Here is a 19,846-nt window from a genome sequence, read left to right as displayed (position 1 = left end):
CGGGGAAAAGGCCTGGCAGTGAAGGGGTTAATGTCATTCTCGCTATATGTGATGTTGCTTTGAGAATCCCACCTGAAGTGAGGATTTTAACCAGTGGTTTGTGATCTATTCTTAGAATAAATCTCGTTCCCCACACATATTGCCTGAATTTCCCTACCGCCCACAAGGCAACTAACATCTCTCTCTCAATCACAGAGTATTTCTCTTCTGCAGGCGATAGTGAATGAGAGGCATAGGCCACTGTGCTTTCACTACCCTCTTCAGATATTTGGGTGAGAACTGCTCCTAGACCCTTCCCATTGGCATCTGTTGTAACAATGCTAAGCGTTCCCATCTCAAACCCTTGTAAGGGACTGGCACAGCAAATATCTGATTTAATATTTTCAAAATCCTCTTGTAATTGGTCATCCCAATTGAACTCTTGCCTTGCCTTTAATAATTCTCTCAACTTGTGTGTTTTCATGGCAAAGTTCATTACAAATTTAGCATAAAATTCTATAAGTACTAAAAAGGTTCTTACTTCCTCTTTCAATGTAGGTGTAGGTGAATCACTAATCGCTTTGATAATATTCTTCTTAGGTGTGATGCCCTCACTACCTACTTTATGTCCCAGATAGGTCACTGAATTCATGGCAAAGTTGCACTTCCTTAGTTCTGCGGTTAAAGCCACTTCAGCTAACTTTCCCAATACCAACTTGAGTTTGTGATTATGTTCCTCTCTACTTTTGCCCATAATCAATGTCATCTTGGAAGTAAATGACTTTACCAATCCCTCTGAATAGTATACACATCAACCGTTGAAATACAGCTGCTGCGACGCTAACCCAAATGGCATTCTAACAAATCTGTAACAACCTAATGGAGTTATAAATGCTGTTAGGTCTTTACTAGATGCGTGTAATTGGACTTGATGGTAAGCTGAAGTTCATCGATTTTTGGTAAGGGAAATTTATCAATAACAATGTTTTTGTTCAAGTCCCTCATGGCAATGCAAAGACGCAACCGTCCATCCGATTTACAAGCCACAACCAGCAGAGCCAACCATTCAGCACTTTCTATTGGTGCAATAATTCCTTTACTCGCCAAAGATTCAAATTCCCTTATAACATTTTCTCTTATACTCATAGGTATATTCCTAACTTAATGACATACCGGAATGGCATCCTTCTTTAATTTAATTTTATGTTTAAACCCCAACAATTTCCCAACATTTTCTAAAAACACACTTGGAAATAGTTTCTTAACCATGTCTTAGAGATTTAAAGTGGGATCCTCGACAACCATCACTGGGTCCCCACTATTAGGATTCAACACAATGCCCAAAGCCACCCAAGCAAGAACTGAAGGCCCTTTCTAAGCAATGTATAACTTACCATCAGCCATTCTGTCCTTAAATTTGAAAACAACATATTTGAAACCCACCATGGGAATCTTTTCGCCTGTAAATGTCACAGGATGTATATCAGTGGAATGTAGTTGATCTCCCAACACAGCTGAAAATTTCTCTTCCCATACAGAACGTTGAATAATGGAATATGGAGATCCTGAGTCTCCCACAACTGATATACTCATCCCATTTATACTTATGTCACAATTTGGTTTCCTCCTAGCATTAACATTAATATCTAAAACTGTATCATTTTCACTAATGCTTAAAAAGCTCTCCTCACTCGTGGAATCCTGTTCATCGGTCTCATCTTTATTTTATATGCATTTCACCATCTGATTTTTCCCACTCTTCTTATTCCTACACACTCTTTCCTAATGACCCACAATCCCACAATATGTGCATTTGACTTTAACTGCTGGACAACATATATCTAGTGCAAAATGTCCTTTGTTGCCACATCTAAAGCATACCAAACCTTTGTCCACATATTTATAATTACTTTTAATCATTTTCTACTTCCCAGAGTAATTTTCCGTTCTTTTCCCTTGAGCAACGGAATGACCAACTTTTCATACAGCCTCTTCCCCATTTTTGTTTTTGAGAGCCACATTAGCACATCTCATAGACAATTCAGCTTTTTTTTTTTTTTTTTACAATTGCAACTACCTCATTTAAAAGTGATTCTCCGCACACCCACAATTTATCTTGTATACTACAGTTATTAGAGTGTATAACTACTTGATCTATAATGAAGTCATTGTGTAATATGCCAAATTTGCAATTGACTGCGAGTTCTTTAATGCTGAAACGTAATCCTCAATTGTTTCATTAGCTGTTTCCTTTGAAAGAATGCATATGTGTCAATTGCTACAAGACTGTAGGCTGATAATACATATCTAAGTCTTCTATCGCACCCTTGAATATACTAGTATGCCCAGTTTGTCTATACTTTTCTGTTTGATTGTAAACATGTAAGCCTTCAGGACCCAGGCTATGCAATAAAATCTTATTTTTCCTGGCTGGTGTAAACTGTTCATCGTTCTCCTATTCTAATGCAGATAAATAATTCAGAAAATACTCTTTCCAGTCTGGCCACTTAAGTTGGGGATCTCCTAGTCTGGGAAGAAATGGTACCGGTGGAGTTAAGGCATAACTTTGGGCACACATCTTCAATTAATAAATCCTCCATGTTGTAGTCTCTATAGATAAACAAAGGTGAGTTTTCCTTGCAGACTGTATCTTCACAGCAGATTGTTAGTCTGCAGCACGATAGTCCACTGAAGGAAAAGTTCTGTTCTGTTTCCTCTTTTTTTTCTGAAGCTGCCACGTAGATTCCCTTCTGTGACTTCCTGGTTTGCTCTCCTCTCATATCGCACAGCATCTCCCACTTGCCGCCATTATGTAGAGATTCATCAGGAGCCTGGATTGTTCAATTCATGTATTTATTTAGGAGATCAAACCTACAGCTGCTTAATCCACAACCCCACTCCAACTGTCCACTTTGTTTCCCACATTCTCGAACCTTGTGTCCAGTTACTATGGAGTCAGTAACCTAGACACCACAATCTGGTCTTTGTGGAGAAAAGTCTAGAGTACTGAACTTCGTCTCCTTCGTGGCAAGTATGATGCTAATACACAGATGCTTTCAGAGTCCATAGTCCAAAATTACAATTCCTGTTTGTTAGCCATTTTCAAAATATTCAATTTTGTGGAGCTATTTAACAGGTAGTTCATCTTGCCAGAGTCTCCAAGTCATCAGGAATTTGAGGGGATAACAGGTTCATGTAAAATAGCTAGACTGACATCTCAGCGCTCCATTCCTGTGCCAAAAAAGCTGTAAAATACTCTGCCTCAAAGTGGTGTGTTTAATGACCTCTTACCAAATTTCTTTAATGTCTCCTACAAGAAAGAGTTAAAGAGGGTTTTAAGGTTATATTTCATTTTTCAAAGGATGAAAACGGAGATGCACTTATCACAGACACTATCCTATGAAGAGGCCCGAATCATCACAGCCCCATCACTTGACTGCCAAGTACAACATGTGACCTCTCCCAAGCTCTCTTATCTTCCCTCAGTCACCAAAGGAGCTCTCCTCTACCCTTTCTGGAAAGGCATCAGACCTTTCTTCTTCACTTCCTGGACAAGGGAAAATTTATCTTTGGGAGCCTACACTAAGTCACTGACTAGCCCTCTCTTTCCATGCTTTAATAAAAACTCAGCAGCCAATAGGAAGGACTTTTTGTAAGAACTACAAATCTCATGAACCTACCATAACACATGAACGACCACAGAGACCAGCCCTATAAAACCTTCGTGAATAAACGTCTCTTCCTCTTTCTTTGCTGCTCCGCAGCCAGTTAAGCCATTTTTCCTTAGCGCGTTACTGAAATATTATGCTGTTTCATAAGTGTTTATTTGTGGTTCTATATATTACGCGCTGTCTTTGTGCTGCTAGCTGCTTTAGTCTGAACGTTGTAAGGCGCTTGGTGGCGGCTTGCAGGCCGCTTCTTTCGTGGAGTGGGAGCTTCGATACTGGGAGCCGGGACCGCGTGACTTCATCGCGCAGTCCTACTTTTATGTCTATTGGGGCTTTGCACACGCAAGCCGGTGAGCGTCTTTTTCCTCTGCTTTGAAGGCTTTCCGACCCGTGTGTCTCTACCTTTCTCAACGTGTCCCGACACCAGTGTGCCCCGGGCCTCTGCCCCTCCTCTGAAGGCACTTACGGTTTGGGCCTCCTCTCTCCCCAGCCCCTTAGCTCCCTCTGAACGCCCTGGCAGACATACTGTCAGGGTTTTAAAAACGGTTTTGCAGGCATTAGCCTAGAGCTTATTGCAGGTGCTCCCTCTACATTTTAACAAATTTGTTACACCTGCATTGGGGTTACATTTTATAAGCTCCCCCTTTTAAGCCGACCCCTGCTTTTCAACAGTGGGGATCTGTATTTACTCTGGGGCAGCCTGTGCAATCCTTTGCCAACCATGTATAAAGAGTATCAAGAAGGGGATGAAAGTTACTATTTTGAGGAAACTCACCCTAGTTCATTTGAACAAGACCTTGTGCAGGCGATGGACGCAGGTGTGCGCCAGACCGTTAATGATGCACTAGCCAAGGCTATAACCCCTTTAAAACACCACCTTTACGGGTCTGCACAACAGCAAGGCTGGCTTTCCCCCACCGGGGGCATGACTGAAGGGTCCACAACTCTACCTTCTAAGAAAATTCACTCTGAAGCCTTCGAGAAACTAGCGGCTTCTTTGGCTACTCAACACTCTTATAGTATGCCTGCAGATCCCCGTGCAGATGGGTTAATGGATGATTCTGATGCTGATTCATCTTGAAGTTAGTCCAAGGGCGAATCCCAACCTCCGAGCAAGTGCAGGGCGAAAACCCATCATACCTCTGCCACTAAACAAGCAAAACGTTTGACCTTTGAACCAGGAGAGATTATCCATCCCAGATCTACTGCTTTGATACCTCCCCCTGAAGTAACAGAATATGTGAAGGATCAAATTAGACAAGAGTTTGATAAGGAGGTGCGCGCATACTTTAGCTCGGAATGCCCCAGACCGGATCTCCCTGAAAAGGTAACAGAGACCCCGGAAGTAGATCCATTTATGGTAACTTACCTGAAGAAGTACACAAAAGACCCTAAGAAGGGAATCAACAGGGTTTGGAAATCCTGCCAAGATAAATTAGACTTGTCAGACCCCTTGACAAAGATCTTGGAATTAGCGTATCAAGCGAAAGAATCAAACACTCCTGTGGACACGGAAACCCTTATTGGCTGGTCTCAACGGGCGATTTGCATGTTGGGTAATACCAACTGCGCTATTTCAAATGAATGGCGCCGTTCTATCTTGATGAAACTGGACCCTAAGTTAGCAGATCTTGCATCCTCAGAAGTGGGCCCTGCGGCTCAAGGCCTCTTATTTGGAGCCCAATTTTTTAAGGAACTGTCAAAATTCGTCACCACTTTTACCAGCTTGGATAAAGCTCCGGGTTGGATTAAGAGAGCCCTTCGTCCTCTTTTTTCCTGGGCCGGACGCTTCAGGGGGCGACCGTTCGGCCGCGGATATCAGAATCCAACTGGAGACAGCTTCCAAGGCCAAAGGGGTAGAGGTGGCTATCAAGATTAAACCTCCACCTTCTACCCTTCAAGAGGGTCCTTCAGAGGCCGCTTTCGTAGAGGAAGGTTCAGGGGTGCAGCCGCCGCCATCCAGGACTCCTCTCCTACAGGTGAGAATTATTCCTTGGGAAGAGGTCTCTTTAGGGGGGTCGCACTCAATTTTTCTACCATCAATTTGCAGGAACTCTCAAACAATCCTTGGGTATTGGGATTCCAAACAAAAAAAATTTCAATCCCCTCTTCAACTATCCCTCCCAACGCAATGTATTTTTCCCTCTCAGATCGGACTTTCATTAAAAAAATAATTCTGTTACTTCTATCAAAGAATGCGATAGAAGAAACAGTCCTACATCCCCGAGTGTTTGTGAGCCCCATCTTTCTGGTAGACAAAAAAGGAGGCGGCTCAAGATTGGTTCTCAATTTGAAGGAATTAAATCAGTGGATTCTTTACCGACATTTAAAAATGGAGGGGATCCATTTACTTTGGGACATCCTTCAGATAGGAGATTGGATGGTCCGTTTGGATCTGAAGGACGCATACCTGTCCATTCCCATTTTTCCTCCAATTTTGTTGGGAGGGAAGGATTTACGAATTCAAGGTTCTTCCCTTCGGTCTTTCGTCGGCTCCGTGGTGCTTCACGAAGTTGATAAGACAGGTGGTGGAATATCTGAGAGCCAGAGGTGTTCGTCTGATCTGATCAATTATCTGGCCGACATCATAATTATGTCCCAGTCTCCTCAAATGGTAACGCTCCACCTGGAATGAGCGATCTCTCTCCTTCAGGAGTTAGGTTTTGTTATCAATGTCCAAAAATCCATTCTGACCCCTTCACAATCTATAGAATTCCTAGGTTTTTTGGTGGACTCACCTTCAGCTCAATTGATTCTTCCCCAAGTGAAGGTGAAGAACATCAAGAGAGAATTGAGACTAGCATTGTCCAAGACGACTGTATCCTTGAGATCCCTGGCTTGTCTGGTGGGACTGCTAGCCTCTTCTATTCAGGCGATTTTTCCGGCCCCCCTGCACTACAGTTCTCTTCAACGTCTGAAGATCATGCACTTGAATAAGGGCCTGTCTTATTCCCAGTCAGTTCCCCTATCAGAAGAAGCGAGAATAGAGATATCTTGGTGGTTAACTCACATGGAAGCATAGAACAGCAGGGCCATCTTCCACTGTTCCCCGGACCTAGTCATAGAGGCGGATGCCAGTCTATGGAGTTGGGGAACTTGTTGCGGCCAACTTTCCACTGGGGGTCGTTGGTCTGAGGAGGAGCTGTTGATGCATATCAATTGCCTGGAACTCTTAGCAGGTTCCTTTGCTATTCGCAGCTTCACAGCGGGCAAAGTGAAATGTTGCATTCTGCTCAGGATGGACAATGTTTCAGCAGTTCGGTATGTGAACAAATTAAGAGGCACATGTTCACATTTACTGACGGAGATTGCCAAAGATTTTTGGCATTATTGTCTCCAGAACCACATTTCAGTGACAGCAGAGTACCTTCCGGCAATTGGAGATTACATCCTTGTGTTTTCAGAACTGTCATGCGGAAATGGGGTCCGTGCACAATCGACCTTTTCGCTTCACGCCTGAACACTCAACTTCCGACATACTTGAGTTGGCGTCCGGATCCGGGAGCGAGAGCGACGGACGCTTTCCTCCAAGATTGGACTCCATTCCTCTCCTGTGCATTCCCTGCATTTGTAATGATCCTCAGGGTCCTAGCACATCTTCAGAGACAGGAGGCGGAAATGGTGTTGATTGCCTCATATTGGAGAGCCCAATCTTGGTTTCCTATCATTATGGAGCTGGCCTGCGTTCCTCCCAGCCTCTTGCCCTGGTGTTGGAATCTCCTTCTGGATCTGGGGAGATCTCCTCATCCTTTGATCCTATCAGGTCAACTGTCTCTAATAGCTTGGCGTCTTTCAGGCAAAACTGGAGTCTCCCAGGCCTTTCGAACAAAGCTCAGGAATTCATCAATCAATCCTGGGGCCCCAACACACATAAACGCTATGCCTCAGCTTGGAGACCCTGGTGTAGTTGATGTACTTCACGGGGTTCAGATCCCTTTAATGCCGACTGCACCTTGATCTTGAATTTCCTAGCTTCTTTGGACGCCTCAGGGATGGCTTATAATTCTATTAACAATTTTCGCTCAGCCATTTCGGCCGGTCATGTCTTCATTGAGGGTAGACTGGTTGGTCAATTACCTATTGTTTGTAAATTAATTTGAGGTATCAGGATGTTAAAAACCCCTTTATCCTAATAATCAGAGCTTTGGGACGTTAATATTGTTCTACAGTTTTTGGATTCCTGAACTTCCAATAAATATCTCTCCAGGAAACAGCTGTCTGCTAAGCTTACCATCCTACTTTGTCTCATATCTTGTAAACGAGTGTCTGACGTTAAAGCTTTAGATTTGGCAGGGAGAAGATTTTCTCCTGAAGGTGTTTCATTTATCATAACCAGAAGAACGAAGTGCAATACCAGGTTGGTATCCTATCCAGCATTTCCTGATAACAGCAAGCTTTTCGTAGTACAATGCTTGAAGGATTATAAAGTAAGTACGGCCAAATTTTGGTCTGATATGTCGGGTCAGTTGCTTATTTCGCTTTAGAAACCATTTCGACCAGTTGCTTCGGCAACTCTAACCAGATGGGTGAAATGGGTTTTCTCAGAAGCTGGCATTAATGTATCCAAATTTGCCGCACATTCTGTGAGATGTGCTATGGCATCAAAATCTTTTGCCCTGGGTTCTCGATTAGAGGGCATTTTGAGCGCAGCTGATTGGTCTTCTGATTCCACGTTTAAAAGATTCTAATATAAACCTATTTTAGGTGTGTCATCAATAGTAATGGTAAGACTTCAAACTAGCATAATCAGAGCCTCCGGTCCTGACATAGAATGAAAATTATTCCTGCTATTGCATCTAGAATTTTCAATTCTATTAAGGATATGGAGGCAAGGATTATCCCTCCCATTGTTTGAAATTTCATTATTAAGTCTTTCATGATTCCTTGTATATATGTATTCTGCATAATGATTGCTGTGATTTTTTACAATTTCTTTCCCACCATGATATTAACATTGTATTATATACATTAAAAAAAAAAATGTGTGATTTAACTCTGTTTATTTATACATAAGACAGTGTTTACAGCTATATTTTTCTTCTTCTTGATTTAGGTCAAGAGGACAAACGATTGCCCTTCATCACCTGGATATCTCCTTGGGACTACTTCCTCTTCCACTTCGTTGATAGATGTTCTCCGTCCTGGTTCGGAAGTTCCGTTGTTTTTTTCTGGAGTTGAGGTTTATTTTTGTGTGACACTTTCGGCATCAGTGCATTAACTGAGTCTATGTGCAAAGAAAGAGGAAGAGACTTTTATTCACAAAGGTTTATAGGTTTGGTGTCTATGGTCATTCATGTGTTATGGTGGGTTCATGGGATTTGTAGTTCCTACAAAAAGTATTTCCTATTGGCTGCTGAGTTTTTATTAAAGTATGGAAAGAGAAGCATAATTGTCGCCTCCGTGTCCTTAATAGAATTGAAAATTCTAGACGCGATAGCTTGAAAAATTTTCATTGTGTTCTTGTATAGTGATACATCGTAGATTCATAGATTAGCTCTTCCTGTATATCAGTGGTTCCCATCCTTTTGACTTTTGTGGACCCCTGGTATATCAATACTGGAGCCCAGGGACAGTCACTGAATCATTATTGGAATCCGTAGACCCCTCCCCCCACTGAGTCATTTCTGAAAGCTGGGGACCTAATCTATTAATATTATTTAATTTTCTCAGTTATCACAGACCTACTAAGGAGGCTTCGCAGACCTCCAGAGGTCCCCGGACCATTGACCTAAAAAATAGTATGCAAGCCAAATCAATAAAGCAGTGGTTCCCAACCTTTTGACTTCGGTGGACCCCTGCTGAATCATTGTTGGAATACAGTGACCCCCCCCTCACCCCACTGAGTCATTTCTGAAAGCTGGGGACCTAATCTATTAAAATGATTTAATTTTCTCAGTTACCACGGACCCTGAGGGTCCCCAGACCACAGGATGGGAACCACTGCTCTATATGACAGAAAGTTTTGTACACTTCAGCAATATTTTAGATCATGCCCAAAACCGTACCATATCATATTGCATCATAAAAAAGTCTAGGACTCAAATACTAAGTGACAACTTACTAATCGATTCCGTGTGTCTCCCACGATTCGAAGCTGGGTCAATTAACCCGGTTCCACTGAATTTCTGCTCACAAAACATTTTGTGTTGGCAATGAAATAAATGGAATGCTTCACTTCATTACCATTTTGATATTATACATTCAACTTACTGATACAAGTCAGTTCCAAAACATTTAAATATACAAATTCTAAACATATTTTGGTTTACAAAGCTCTGAGCTTATTTGTCCACAAAGATAAGCAGTTAAATGAGTTATCCAAGTGCCTTCTATTGGAAGGGTTCAAATCAAATGTGCATTCTCAAGAATTTTCTGTCCTTGTTCTCCCCCGTCAAGCTCAGAAAGGATATATTGTTTCAAAACGAGACAGCATTCATTATCAGCTTGAGAAACTCTTCTGCCTCAATTCACTGTAACCTACTGCTGTTGAGAAAGTGCTTCTTCTCTCTTTCTCTCTCTCTCTCTCTCTCTCTGTGTCTCTATTGGCCTCCGGGTTAATAAACGGTCGATGTGGCCCCAGGTCAGATTCCAGTTTATCTGCAGTTTCTCATAACAGGGCGGGACCTGTCTAGTGGGCTGTTTGACAAGAAGTTCCTGAAACAAGCTGAACACAATGTTATTCAACTGGTCAGTAGAACCTTGGCTAGCAGAGACAAACTGCACTTGTCACCACCACAGTGCAGGCCTCCACATAAAAAGGAGCTTGGCAATGTAAAAAAAACAATGAAGCTTGCGTTGCAGCACTTTCACGGCAAGCCCAAGCACTAAGGACACTGTATGTCACAGGCCAATATGACCTTGACCAGGAGAGACAAACCGCCTGGTCTCCACATAAAAGTATCTTGGCAATGTGAAATGTTATTCAGGCCTACTTAGTAGCAGTTTGAGCACAAGTCCAAGTGTCACACGCTCACCTGCAGCATATATCTAACTGTCCCCTGGGGACTGCACGTCAGAGGATGACTTCTCCAAAGTGAGGTGATACTTCCTAACGTGCTTCTGGAGAAGTTGCTTGTCCGGCGAGGAGTACTGACAAAACTGACAGCTGAACACCTCGCCAGTGTGATGCCGGCGCACATGCAAGTCCAGGTTCTTCTTCTGAATGCTGTAATGAAACACACCAACAAAGTGAGTCAGACTTTTGCAGCAGAAAGTAATCAGGAGAGGAACACATCGTTCACACCCCTTCACCAGTCGAACAGGGTCATAAAGGGACTTTTACAGTCAGAAAGAGTTTTCTGACTGGTAAAAAGGAAGGGGCCTAGCACATTAAAAAAAGCTATTCTCCCATGGTAAATTCTGTGGTTTTTGTGGCAAAATGCTTCCAACATGCAAATTGTGTCACTGCTTAAAGTCAATGTCAATTTAAGCTTCTGGTAGTGAAGCATATCTGGCCATGCCACTCTTGTATGACACCACAAAAGCAGCACTCTCTCCACATATGCAAACAAAGCTCAGTATAGATAGGGAACATATGTTGTTAATCGAAGAATGAATAAAAGAGCATTTCCTTTTTCAACTATTCCAACCTCAATTACAATGACCCACCAAAACTTTCACAAATGTAAAACATTGTAAGCTCCTGAGGGGAATTATATCACTTACATTTGAGGTGTTCTATCCAAACAGGTGCTGGTAGCATCACAGATATTTGACTGACCCCTACACTGCTTATGTCTCCATCTGTCCATTCCCCTCGCACCAAAAGAATGTCAGTGAGACATTATTTTAATCCTAGGGGAGTAGATGGCTGGACCATGCCATAGCAAAGGTCCCTCTTAACAATCACAAGAAGAAAGGGGGAATGCAGGAGGTAGAGACTGGTGATTTGGAGCAGACTGTTGCCACTTTTGAAGCTGTTGCTCATCTTCTTGCACGTGTTGCACATATTCACTTTTAAATAAGTGTCAGCAAAGCAATCTGTGCTTGAAGCTCATTCCTTTCCTTGCAGCATTCACCATAACATTAAATGTTCTAACATTAAACACTTTGCATTCACTGATGTGTTGGATACAGCAAAGCACTGCACTTTGGCTTCTCCACAGTGTCACCGTGAACTGGTAGAAAGGGGTTTGTGCTGCAGCAGTGTATGGAAGAATGTCTACTTATAATGCCGACATATTAAATAAGAACAAATATAAGCGCATTCAATTTAGTATCAGAATCTAAACCATTACAAACAGGAACAGTTTTAAAAAATGATGAAAGGATAATGAACCCACAAAAGACAAAATAAAATGTTTGCTTAAAATATAGATACTTAAAAGCAAATTAAAACCTAATCAGGTGTATTTATAAAATTGAGTAAGTGATAAATCCTGTCAGGTTAGCTCCTTATGAGTTGCCATGCTGATTCAATTCAATGTAAGTCACGACCAGGAGATAAATGTGTTGCATGTCAGATGATTAGAAGATGAATTGCAAAACTTACAATACTTGCACCATGATGTTTGAACAGTCCAAACGGTTATTTTCATTGTTAGGTTACAGCCTACCAGGCAGTGCAGCTGTCTGGTTTGCTGAAGAAATCTTGGAGACATTAAGAATGCTGACTTAGGAAGGCATTTTGCCCGATGCTCGCCATTGGCTTTGTGGTTTGTAACTAACATTTTTTTGCTTTCCATTTGCTGGCCTTATTTGTTTTAGGCTGTCCAGCTTACGTACATACTTTCACTTGCCCAAATCTTATTTACAGTATCCTTCGAGTGCTCCCTTTCTGCTACCAGGCCTGTAAATCTTGTTCTTATCTTGTCATATTTGCTGTGCATTCAAAAACCGAGATCAAATGTCAGGCACTGTCTTCCGAGGGGGTTTGTTTAGTTTTCTTTCTCTGACTTCAAAGTGAGAGGATTTATGTGACAATCTTGCTGGATACTGGGGGTAGGAAAAAGTTTTTTTCTAGCACACGACAACATTTAAATGAATTGTGTATGTATTTCAGTAAATATCAGGATTAGGAACACAAATTAAACACATTTCTTGTTATTTCTGAAGTGTGGTAGAAACAAATACTTTCATATGATCAAAACAGTTAATTACACAAGGTGATGCAATTTCCACATATTTTCGTCTGTGCACTGTATGGTTTAATTAGTAGAACAGCATGTCTGTGCAAATGTAATAGTAACTGAAATTGAAAATGTGTTGTCTGTAATATCAGTGTGCTACCACACCATGAATACTCCACTCTGCATCCCTCCACACATAAGCACTCTACTCTGCACCACTCCACTTTACACCATTCCACACCACTGTACTCTATGCTACTTCATGCTGCATCTCTCTACTGTACCCTGTGCCACTGTACTCTATGCCAATGCACTCTTTGCCACTCTATGCCACTGCACTTTTCTCCACTGCACTCTACACCACTGCAGTCAAGGCCACACCACCCTACTCTGCATAATTTCACTATACGTCACTGTACTCGATGCCACTCTGCAACACTGCACTCTATGGTACTTGCACTCTATGCCAATACATTCTATGCCAATGCACTTTACTCTGTAACACAACTCGGTGCCTGCATTCTACACCAATCCACAGTACGCCACTCCAATGCACTTTGCACTATTGCACTCTACATTACTTTACTCTAGACCATTACAATCTATGCCACTCTACACAACTGCACTCTATCCTGCACCCCTACACTCTATACCAGTTAAATCTACTCCACGCCACTCTACTCCACTCTATGCCACTCCACTCTATACCACTGCACTCTACACCACTGCACTGTACTCAACCGCACTGTCTCTGTACTCTAAGCCACTGCACTCTGACAGTCTACTCTGCAATACTACACTCTCCGCCATTGAACTCTACATCACTCTACTCTGCACTACTCCACTCTATACCACTGCACTCTACAGCGCTCTACTCTGCACCATTCTAAGCTACTCTGCTATTCACCACTCTATGCCACTGCACTCTCTGCCACTTGACTCTACTCTGCGCCATTGTCCTCTGTATCACTCAACACTATGCCAATCCACTCTGCACCACTGCACTTTACTATGCACCACTCTAGTCTGTCACTCTACGATGCTGCAGTGTACACCTCTGAATTCAATGCTACTGCACTCAATACTAATATACTCTGCAACACTCTACGCCAATGCACTCTACACCAGTGCACTCTGCTCTATGCCACTCTAGGCGACTCCGCACTATGCCACTCCAATACACGACACTCTCTGCCACTTCACATTCTACTTCACTCAGTACCATTCCACTCTACGACACTCCACGACACTCTCCTCCATGCCGCTAACTCTTAGCCATGCTGAACAGCAGCCATGCTGGTGTACAATATGGCTAAAACGCATTGGCAAAGCCAATAGGTCTTGCATAGGAGAGATCTATTGGCTTTGTCAATGCTCGTTACTGCTGCAATTAATGCTGCTGCAATTAATGAGCAAAAGAGCAAGAAATGGCAGTTAGGACCTCATTAGGAGTTCGGTGGATGGTTTGCACCGTCTGCCAAACTCCCGACGGGGAGGTTGCCGCCACACTGGCTACCTTCCCGCCAGACCCATTAAGAGTTTCCCGATCGGCTAGCAGGCAGAAACTGAGGTTTCTGCCCGCCAGCCCAGCGGGAAACAGGCAGTAGCATTGTCGCTGGCTCATAATTGAGCTGGCGGCAAAGCTGCCGCCGGAGGGTGCACCAGCACCTTCGCAATGTTCACTGTCTGCACAGCAGTAGCCCGGTCAGCCTTGAGGCCCCCTGCACGTGTTCTCCACCAGCCTTTTCATGGCAGTAAAACCACCATTAAAAGGCTGACAGAGAGTGCATGCAGCACCACCCTGGCTGACTGCGATCTCTGCCACCGCCAGGCCGTCGGGATCATGGATCCCGGCGGTGCTGGTGGTCCTCTGGCAGTCTAACCGCCAGGGTCTTAATGTGGCGGTCGGACTGCCATCGCTGTCTTAAGACCGCTGGCCTCAGAACAAGGACCCCTATCTCTATTCTTCCCATGGCCCAAAAGCATTGACCAGAATTGGACTACCTGGTTGACTACTTCACTGTGGAAGCTATAACAGACAGAAATCAAGGACTGAATTGTAGATACTTGGAACGTCATATTGTAGGCTGGGTGAAAGGATTTTATGCTAATACAGAAGTTTACGGATAAGTAATGTGGTAATAATATTCCTGAACTATCATTTTTGACCAGGAACTTTGTTTTTAACTGCCAGTAATTGGTCTTGATTGTGAAAGTTCAGAATCTGGGATTCTCCTTGAGGTCACAACAGGCAATCACTTCCAGGGTTTCATCCACATACCTTGCCAATGGATTTTTTTGCAATTCCAGTTGTGCCTGGTGTATTGATGTAGGAATTTACACACTGTTTAGCATGATGGTTCATATATAGTCTGGTCTATAATACAACTGGGAACAGCTGGATAAAATCTTCTACGGTATTCAGTCCTAGTTCCAGTCTCAACTACTTTAGCAGACCGCTTATTCCAACTGCAAGCGCTTCCTAAAAAAATGACTTCTTATTGTCTGTATTTTGCTCACTTTACAGCAGCCTCATAGTGCTAGTCTAATTTTTTTTAAACATGTGCATCTCAATATTCACATTAATTGAGAAACGCCGGCTGTTGCACTTGCAGTGGAGGGTCAATATTGTGTCAAGCAATTTACAAAGCAGCAGAAGAAAAACTACCGCACATCCAAATCCATCCATAATTACATATAGGTGCAACCTAGAACAGTATCTGCTTCTTACAGTACTACTGCCAAAGCAGAAAACTAGACAAAAACATAAATCGGAGGCACTCTAATGGAAAATCACAGTCAAAAGTCTAATATGTTTAATAAATAGAGTCAATGGCCCTCATTACAACCCTGGCGGTCGGTGTTAAAGCGGTGGTAATACAGTCAACAGGCCGGCGGTAATAAAAATGGTATTTTGACTATGGGGGTTACCGCCATTCAAGACCGCCACTTTAACACACTGACCGCCAGGATGGTAACGGCCGCTGGGCTGGAGACTTCGCTCTCCAGCCTGGCGGCCGTCATAATCCCCCCCTTGGGATTACGACCCGGCCTACTGCCATGGTATTCGTGCCAATTTACCGCCACGAAAACCATGACGGTAGGCACTATCAGTGCCAGGAAATGCCTACCCTGGCACTGATAGGGGTTTCCCCCACCCTCCCTCAGAGTGCTCCCATACCCTCCCCCTCCCTCTCCGCCCCCCGCACATATACACACACACGCACTATATACACACATGCACACACGCATACCCACCACAACCCACGCATGCACACATACATACCCACACACTGCAACACACACCAGCATACCTTGTCACACACATGCATTCACAATACACAACACTCACAATCACTCATTCACGCATGTATCCTACGGGGGTCCTCCGGTTGGAGACGGTCCGCGATGCTGCTGTCAGCAGCAGCGTCCGTCAGCAAAACACCGCCAAGGCATATCATTGGCCATGATACTGTCGGTGGTGTTTTGCTGGTGTGGCGGTGCTGCTGTCAGCAGCGCAGCCTTACCGCTGTCCGCCGCCATGATGTCCACGGTGTTCCGCCAGCATTCTGGCGGAATACCGTCAGCGGTCATGATACGGGTAGATGGTTGGTAGCCACGGCGGCGGTATGCTGGCGGCCGTCGCCATGGCGGCAGGCGGTCAATACCGCCAATGTTGTAATGAAGGCCAAAGTGTCTTGATATCATGAGTCAGCCCTTTTTATTTTAATTTCAAAAGAACCCCTTACGGGGAATGACAAGAGACTAAACTGTCGGGAAAAATAACTGTCCACACAACCACAGGCCAAGCCCCCCAGCCTCGGCAAAATAACAATTTCTCAAAGAGCTGGGAATCTCAGCAAATCGTGCTAACCCCGCATTATAAAATATCCAGGCCAACAAGACATATTAAACAGAGGTAACATCCTGAGGCTGTTAGCCGAATTGCCATTGCTTCAGAACATACAATCCACAGACCTAATATCGGTGAAATTTCTCCCTAGTAGTGACCATTTGGGTTTAGAACAAATCCTCACTACCTGGAGATCTCGGGAAATCTCCACATCGATTTGGCTGCTAAAAAACATTTGGAAGCGTTGGGGGTAGCCCTTTCAAACCCACCTAAACCATGCTATCCTTTCCCCTTAATGGCCATCTGTCCAAAGACTGCAAACCACTCCGACATTTTTAGGAACCTCCATCCACGCAGGGAATGCAAGTAACTGAGCTTTGGAAAATGCAGCAGGAGAAGAAGAAAATAATGTTAAAGCCCGTCTATGAATCTCAATATGTATGTAACTGTGTGCCTGTAACCCATCAATTACTGGATGATACCCATGCAGAATGGAGGTGGGTGGCTGCCACCTTAAATGTACCTAGGAACATCTGACTTCAAAACCACAATACAGTACACGTAGAACAATGGAAGGCCATAAGCACTTTGTCCTGAAACACCGCTGGAGCAAAAAGTACCATCACAGATCTCTTCACACTATCAACCAAATGCAGCTATGATTTAAATATATTGCAAGAAACATGGCTAATTGATCCCATTCACCGAGGGGGTTACACACTACTTCACATCAGTGCTAGGAAACCAAATAGATCTGGCAGACCGTGTGGAGGCCTAGCAATCTATGTATCGACGGCGCTATGTGCAACTATAGAGCAATTAGCGTTTTCGACTGACGAACTGCAGGCCATAAAACTCAATTTTGCAGACAACAATCAAGCACTACCCTTTATTATATTCTATGTTTACGCCCACCCACAGGGGGTGTGGAAAGCTCTAAATTTTAAGAAACTTCTGCACGAGATTGCAGAAACAAGATATGCCCACCCAACTTGGGATATTCTAGTGATGGAAGACTTCAACACGTCTTTAATTTATATGCCAGAGCATGACGAGCAGCTGGCTGCAGAAAATGCTCTATGGTCAGTCCTGCCCCAAGCCTCTCAGTCACGGAAGGAAACAGATGGCATGGGCAGGAAACTGGTTGGTACATTGGAGCATCTGGGCATGAGGGTCCTTAATGGTAGAACCATAGATGATACACCATTAAGTTTCACCCATTATAGCTCGATGGCAGGCTCAACAATAGACTACATGGCTGTGAACCTTGCTTTGTGGCCTTAATTGAGGAAATTCAAAATTGAAACCACCCTCTTAAGTGATCACTCATTTCAACACAGAGAGCTGAACCTGGATGCCCCAAGATACATACCAGTCTTGGTAGTTCTCTGTAGTCTTGGATCCATCAACTTAAAGTGCTTGTCCTGGTCGCTGAACTCACTACCCAAGATAAGTAACAAGATACAAGCGCTGTACCAATCTACAATATCCTTGCATGCTTTAGCAGTGGTAGTGTGGACAACCTTTCTAAGTGCACTACCTTCCCTCAGTTCTTCTTCGATACCCGCGGTGATGCGAATGCCGTTAGGGTCCCTAAGCCTGTTGACAAAAATCTTAAAGTTGAGAAGGTAATTTCGGAACAAACTCAGAAAGATCAAGAAATCAAATGTTACAGCATCCATATGCAAAAGAATAAAGCACTTGAGGAAAAATTACAAATCCCGGATACTGCTTGAACCCAAAAAGGAGCTGGACAACTTTTGGTCTAAACTGCTCTTTAACTCAAAACCAGCTAATTTCAGAGCCTTTTGGGCAACGATTAACGGCATTGATTGGATGTCAAGAGTCATCAATTGCTCGTCTATCCCTGAGGAAAAATGGGTAAATCACTTGGCCAACATGTTTACCAGTCAAGAATCACCCAACATAAATCCACACTTAAAGGTGCAAACAAGTTATCACTGCGGCTGCCATAACTCCACAGGTTACAACGCTGAGCAGTAATGATAGTGATCAAGAAGGGACGCAGTGACGGTGCGCCTGGCCCCAATGGCCTCCCTCAGGCAGTATTTAAGGAAGACCCAGAATACTGGTCCACGCCAATTGCAATCCTCTTCACGGAAGTAGAACAGGGCAAAGTAATACCAGACACCTAGAAAGGTTGTATTGTCAATCCGATATTTAAAGGGGACGACCGAGCAAATTCAGCTAACTATAGATTGATCGCCCTAATTGACTCAGAGGCGAAGTACTTTGCCTCTCTGATCCTAGACGACCTACTTGATTGGTCTAATTCTAACAATTTAGTACCTCTGAACCAAACCGGCTTCCAGAAGTGGTATAAACATATTAGCACTAGATGATATTGCTGATAAATCAAAACGCCTAAAGAAAAACTTCATCTGTGCTTTAGAGATTTTAAAAGTGCTTTTGACCGTGTGGACAGAGCCCTCTTTTGGGGGTAAGTTGCAAAGCTGGGGTCTGCATGAAAGAATTCTACGAAGCATAGAAATGCTATATGATAAAACGTGGATGCAGATTAGGTTAGCCGATGGTACAAAACTCTACAGTCGGATTCCAACTCATATTGGTCTGAAAAAAGGGTTTGTTTTGGCCCTACACCTCTTTAATCTCTTCATGGCTGACCTTTCCCGTAAGTGGATGCGACCAACTTGCACTTACCAAAGTTGGAAACGTTGTCTATATTACGCCTCTATTACGCAGACAACACAGTCTTATTGAGCCACACAAAAGTGGGTTTACAGCTGTTGGTTAACACCTTGGCCAACTTTACAATAACAAATAATTTGGAAATTAATAACAGCAAGTCAAAAACTATGTCCATGGGGTCCACCTTCAGCACTGCCCTTCTTAAATTAATCAACACAGTATTGGAAGAGATTAGTCACTACATATATCTGGGCCTTAACACAGACAATAAACAGAACTTTGCAGTGCAAAAACAACATATCACACAGAAATGCAAAGCTTTGACATCTGCCTCTTGCGCCCTGGCTAGAAAGCTGAATGGGCCTTTGTACAATTTCTGTCAAATCTGCAAAACGTTTACCAGCTATAACTTATGGAAGCGCGGTATTACACGGAAAAGATGCTTTAATTCTTGACTGTCAACAAATAAAAGTATATAAACAAGTTTTTCGTCTCCTCCATACCGCTTCGCCTTCACAAGTTAGGCTAGAATTTGGTCTCAAACAGCAGCAGCTAGACAGAAAATTCCAAACGATTAAGACCTGGCATAAAATCAGGGGAAATAAAAC

General features: G+C 43.3%; 1 protein-coding gene across 6 annotated transcripts in view; it reads right to left on the bottom strand.

The window, feature by feature from the left end:
* Positions 1-2,815: 2,815 nt before the first annotated feature.
* The window catches only part of LOC138268178 (oocyte zinc finger protein XlCOF6-like), a 310,686-nt gene continuing 293,655 nt past the window's right edge, over positions 2,816-19,846 (bottom strand). For 4 of the 6 annotated variants that reach the window (XM_069217601.1, XM_069217626.1, XM_069217634.1 and 1 more), the window contains exon 7: positions 2,816-10,812. In XM_069217601.1, coding sequence (XP_069073702.1) covers positions 10,635-10,812 — 178 coding nt within the window. In that variant the 3' untranslated portion in view covers positions 2,816-10,634. The remainder of the gene's footprint in view (positions 10,813-19,846) is intronic. The other 2 variants (XM_069217609.1, XR_011199954.1) reach the window with 2 other exon arrangements.

This window comes from Pleurodeles waltl, chromosome 2_1, assembly GCF_031143425.1.
Source record: "Pleurodeles waltl isolate 20211129_DDA chromosome 2_1, aPleWal1.hap1.20221129, whole genome shotgun sequence".
Taxonomy (NCBI): domain Eukaryota; kingdom Metazoa; phylum Chordata; class Amphibia; order Caudata; family Salamandridae; genus Pleurodeles; species Pleurodeles waltl.
Note: the sequence above shows the minus strand (reverse complement) of the source record. Positions and strands in the feature narration are given on the sequence as shown.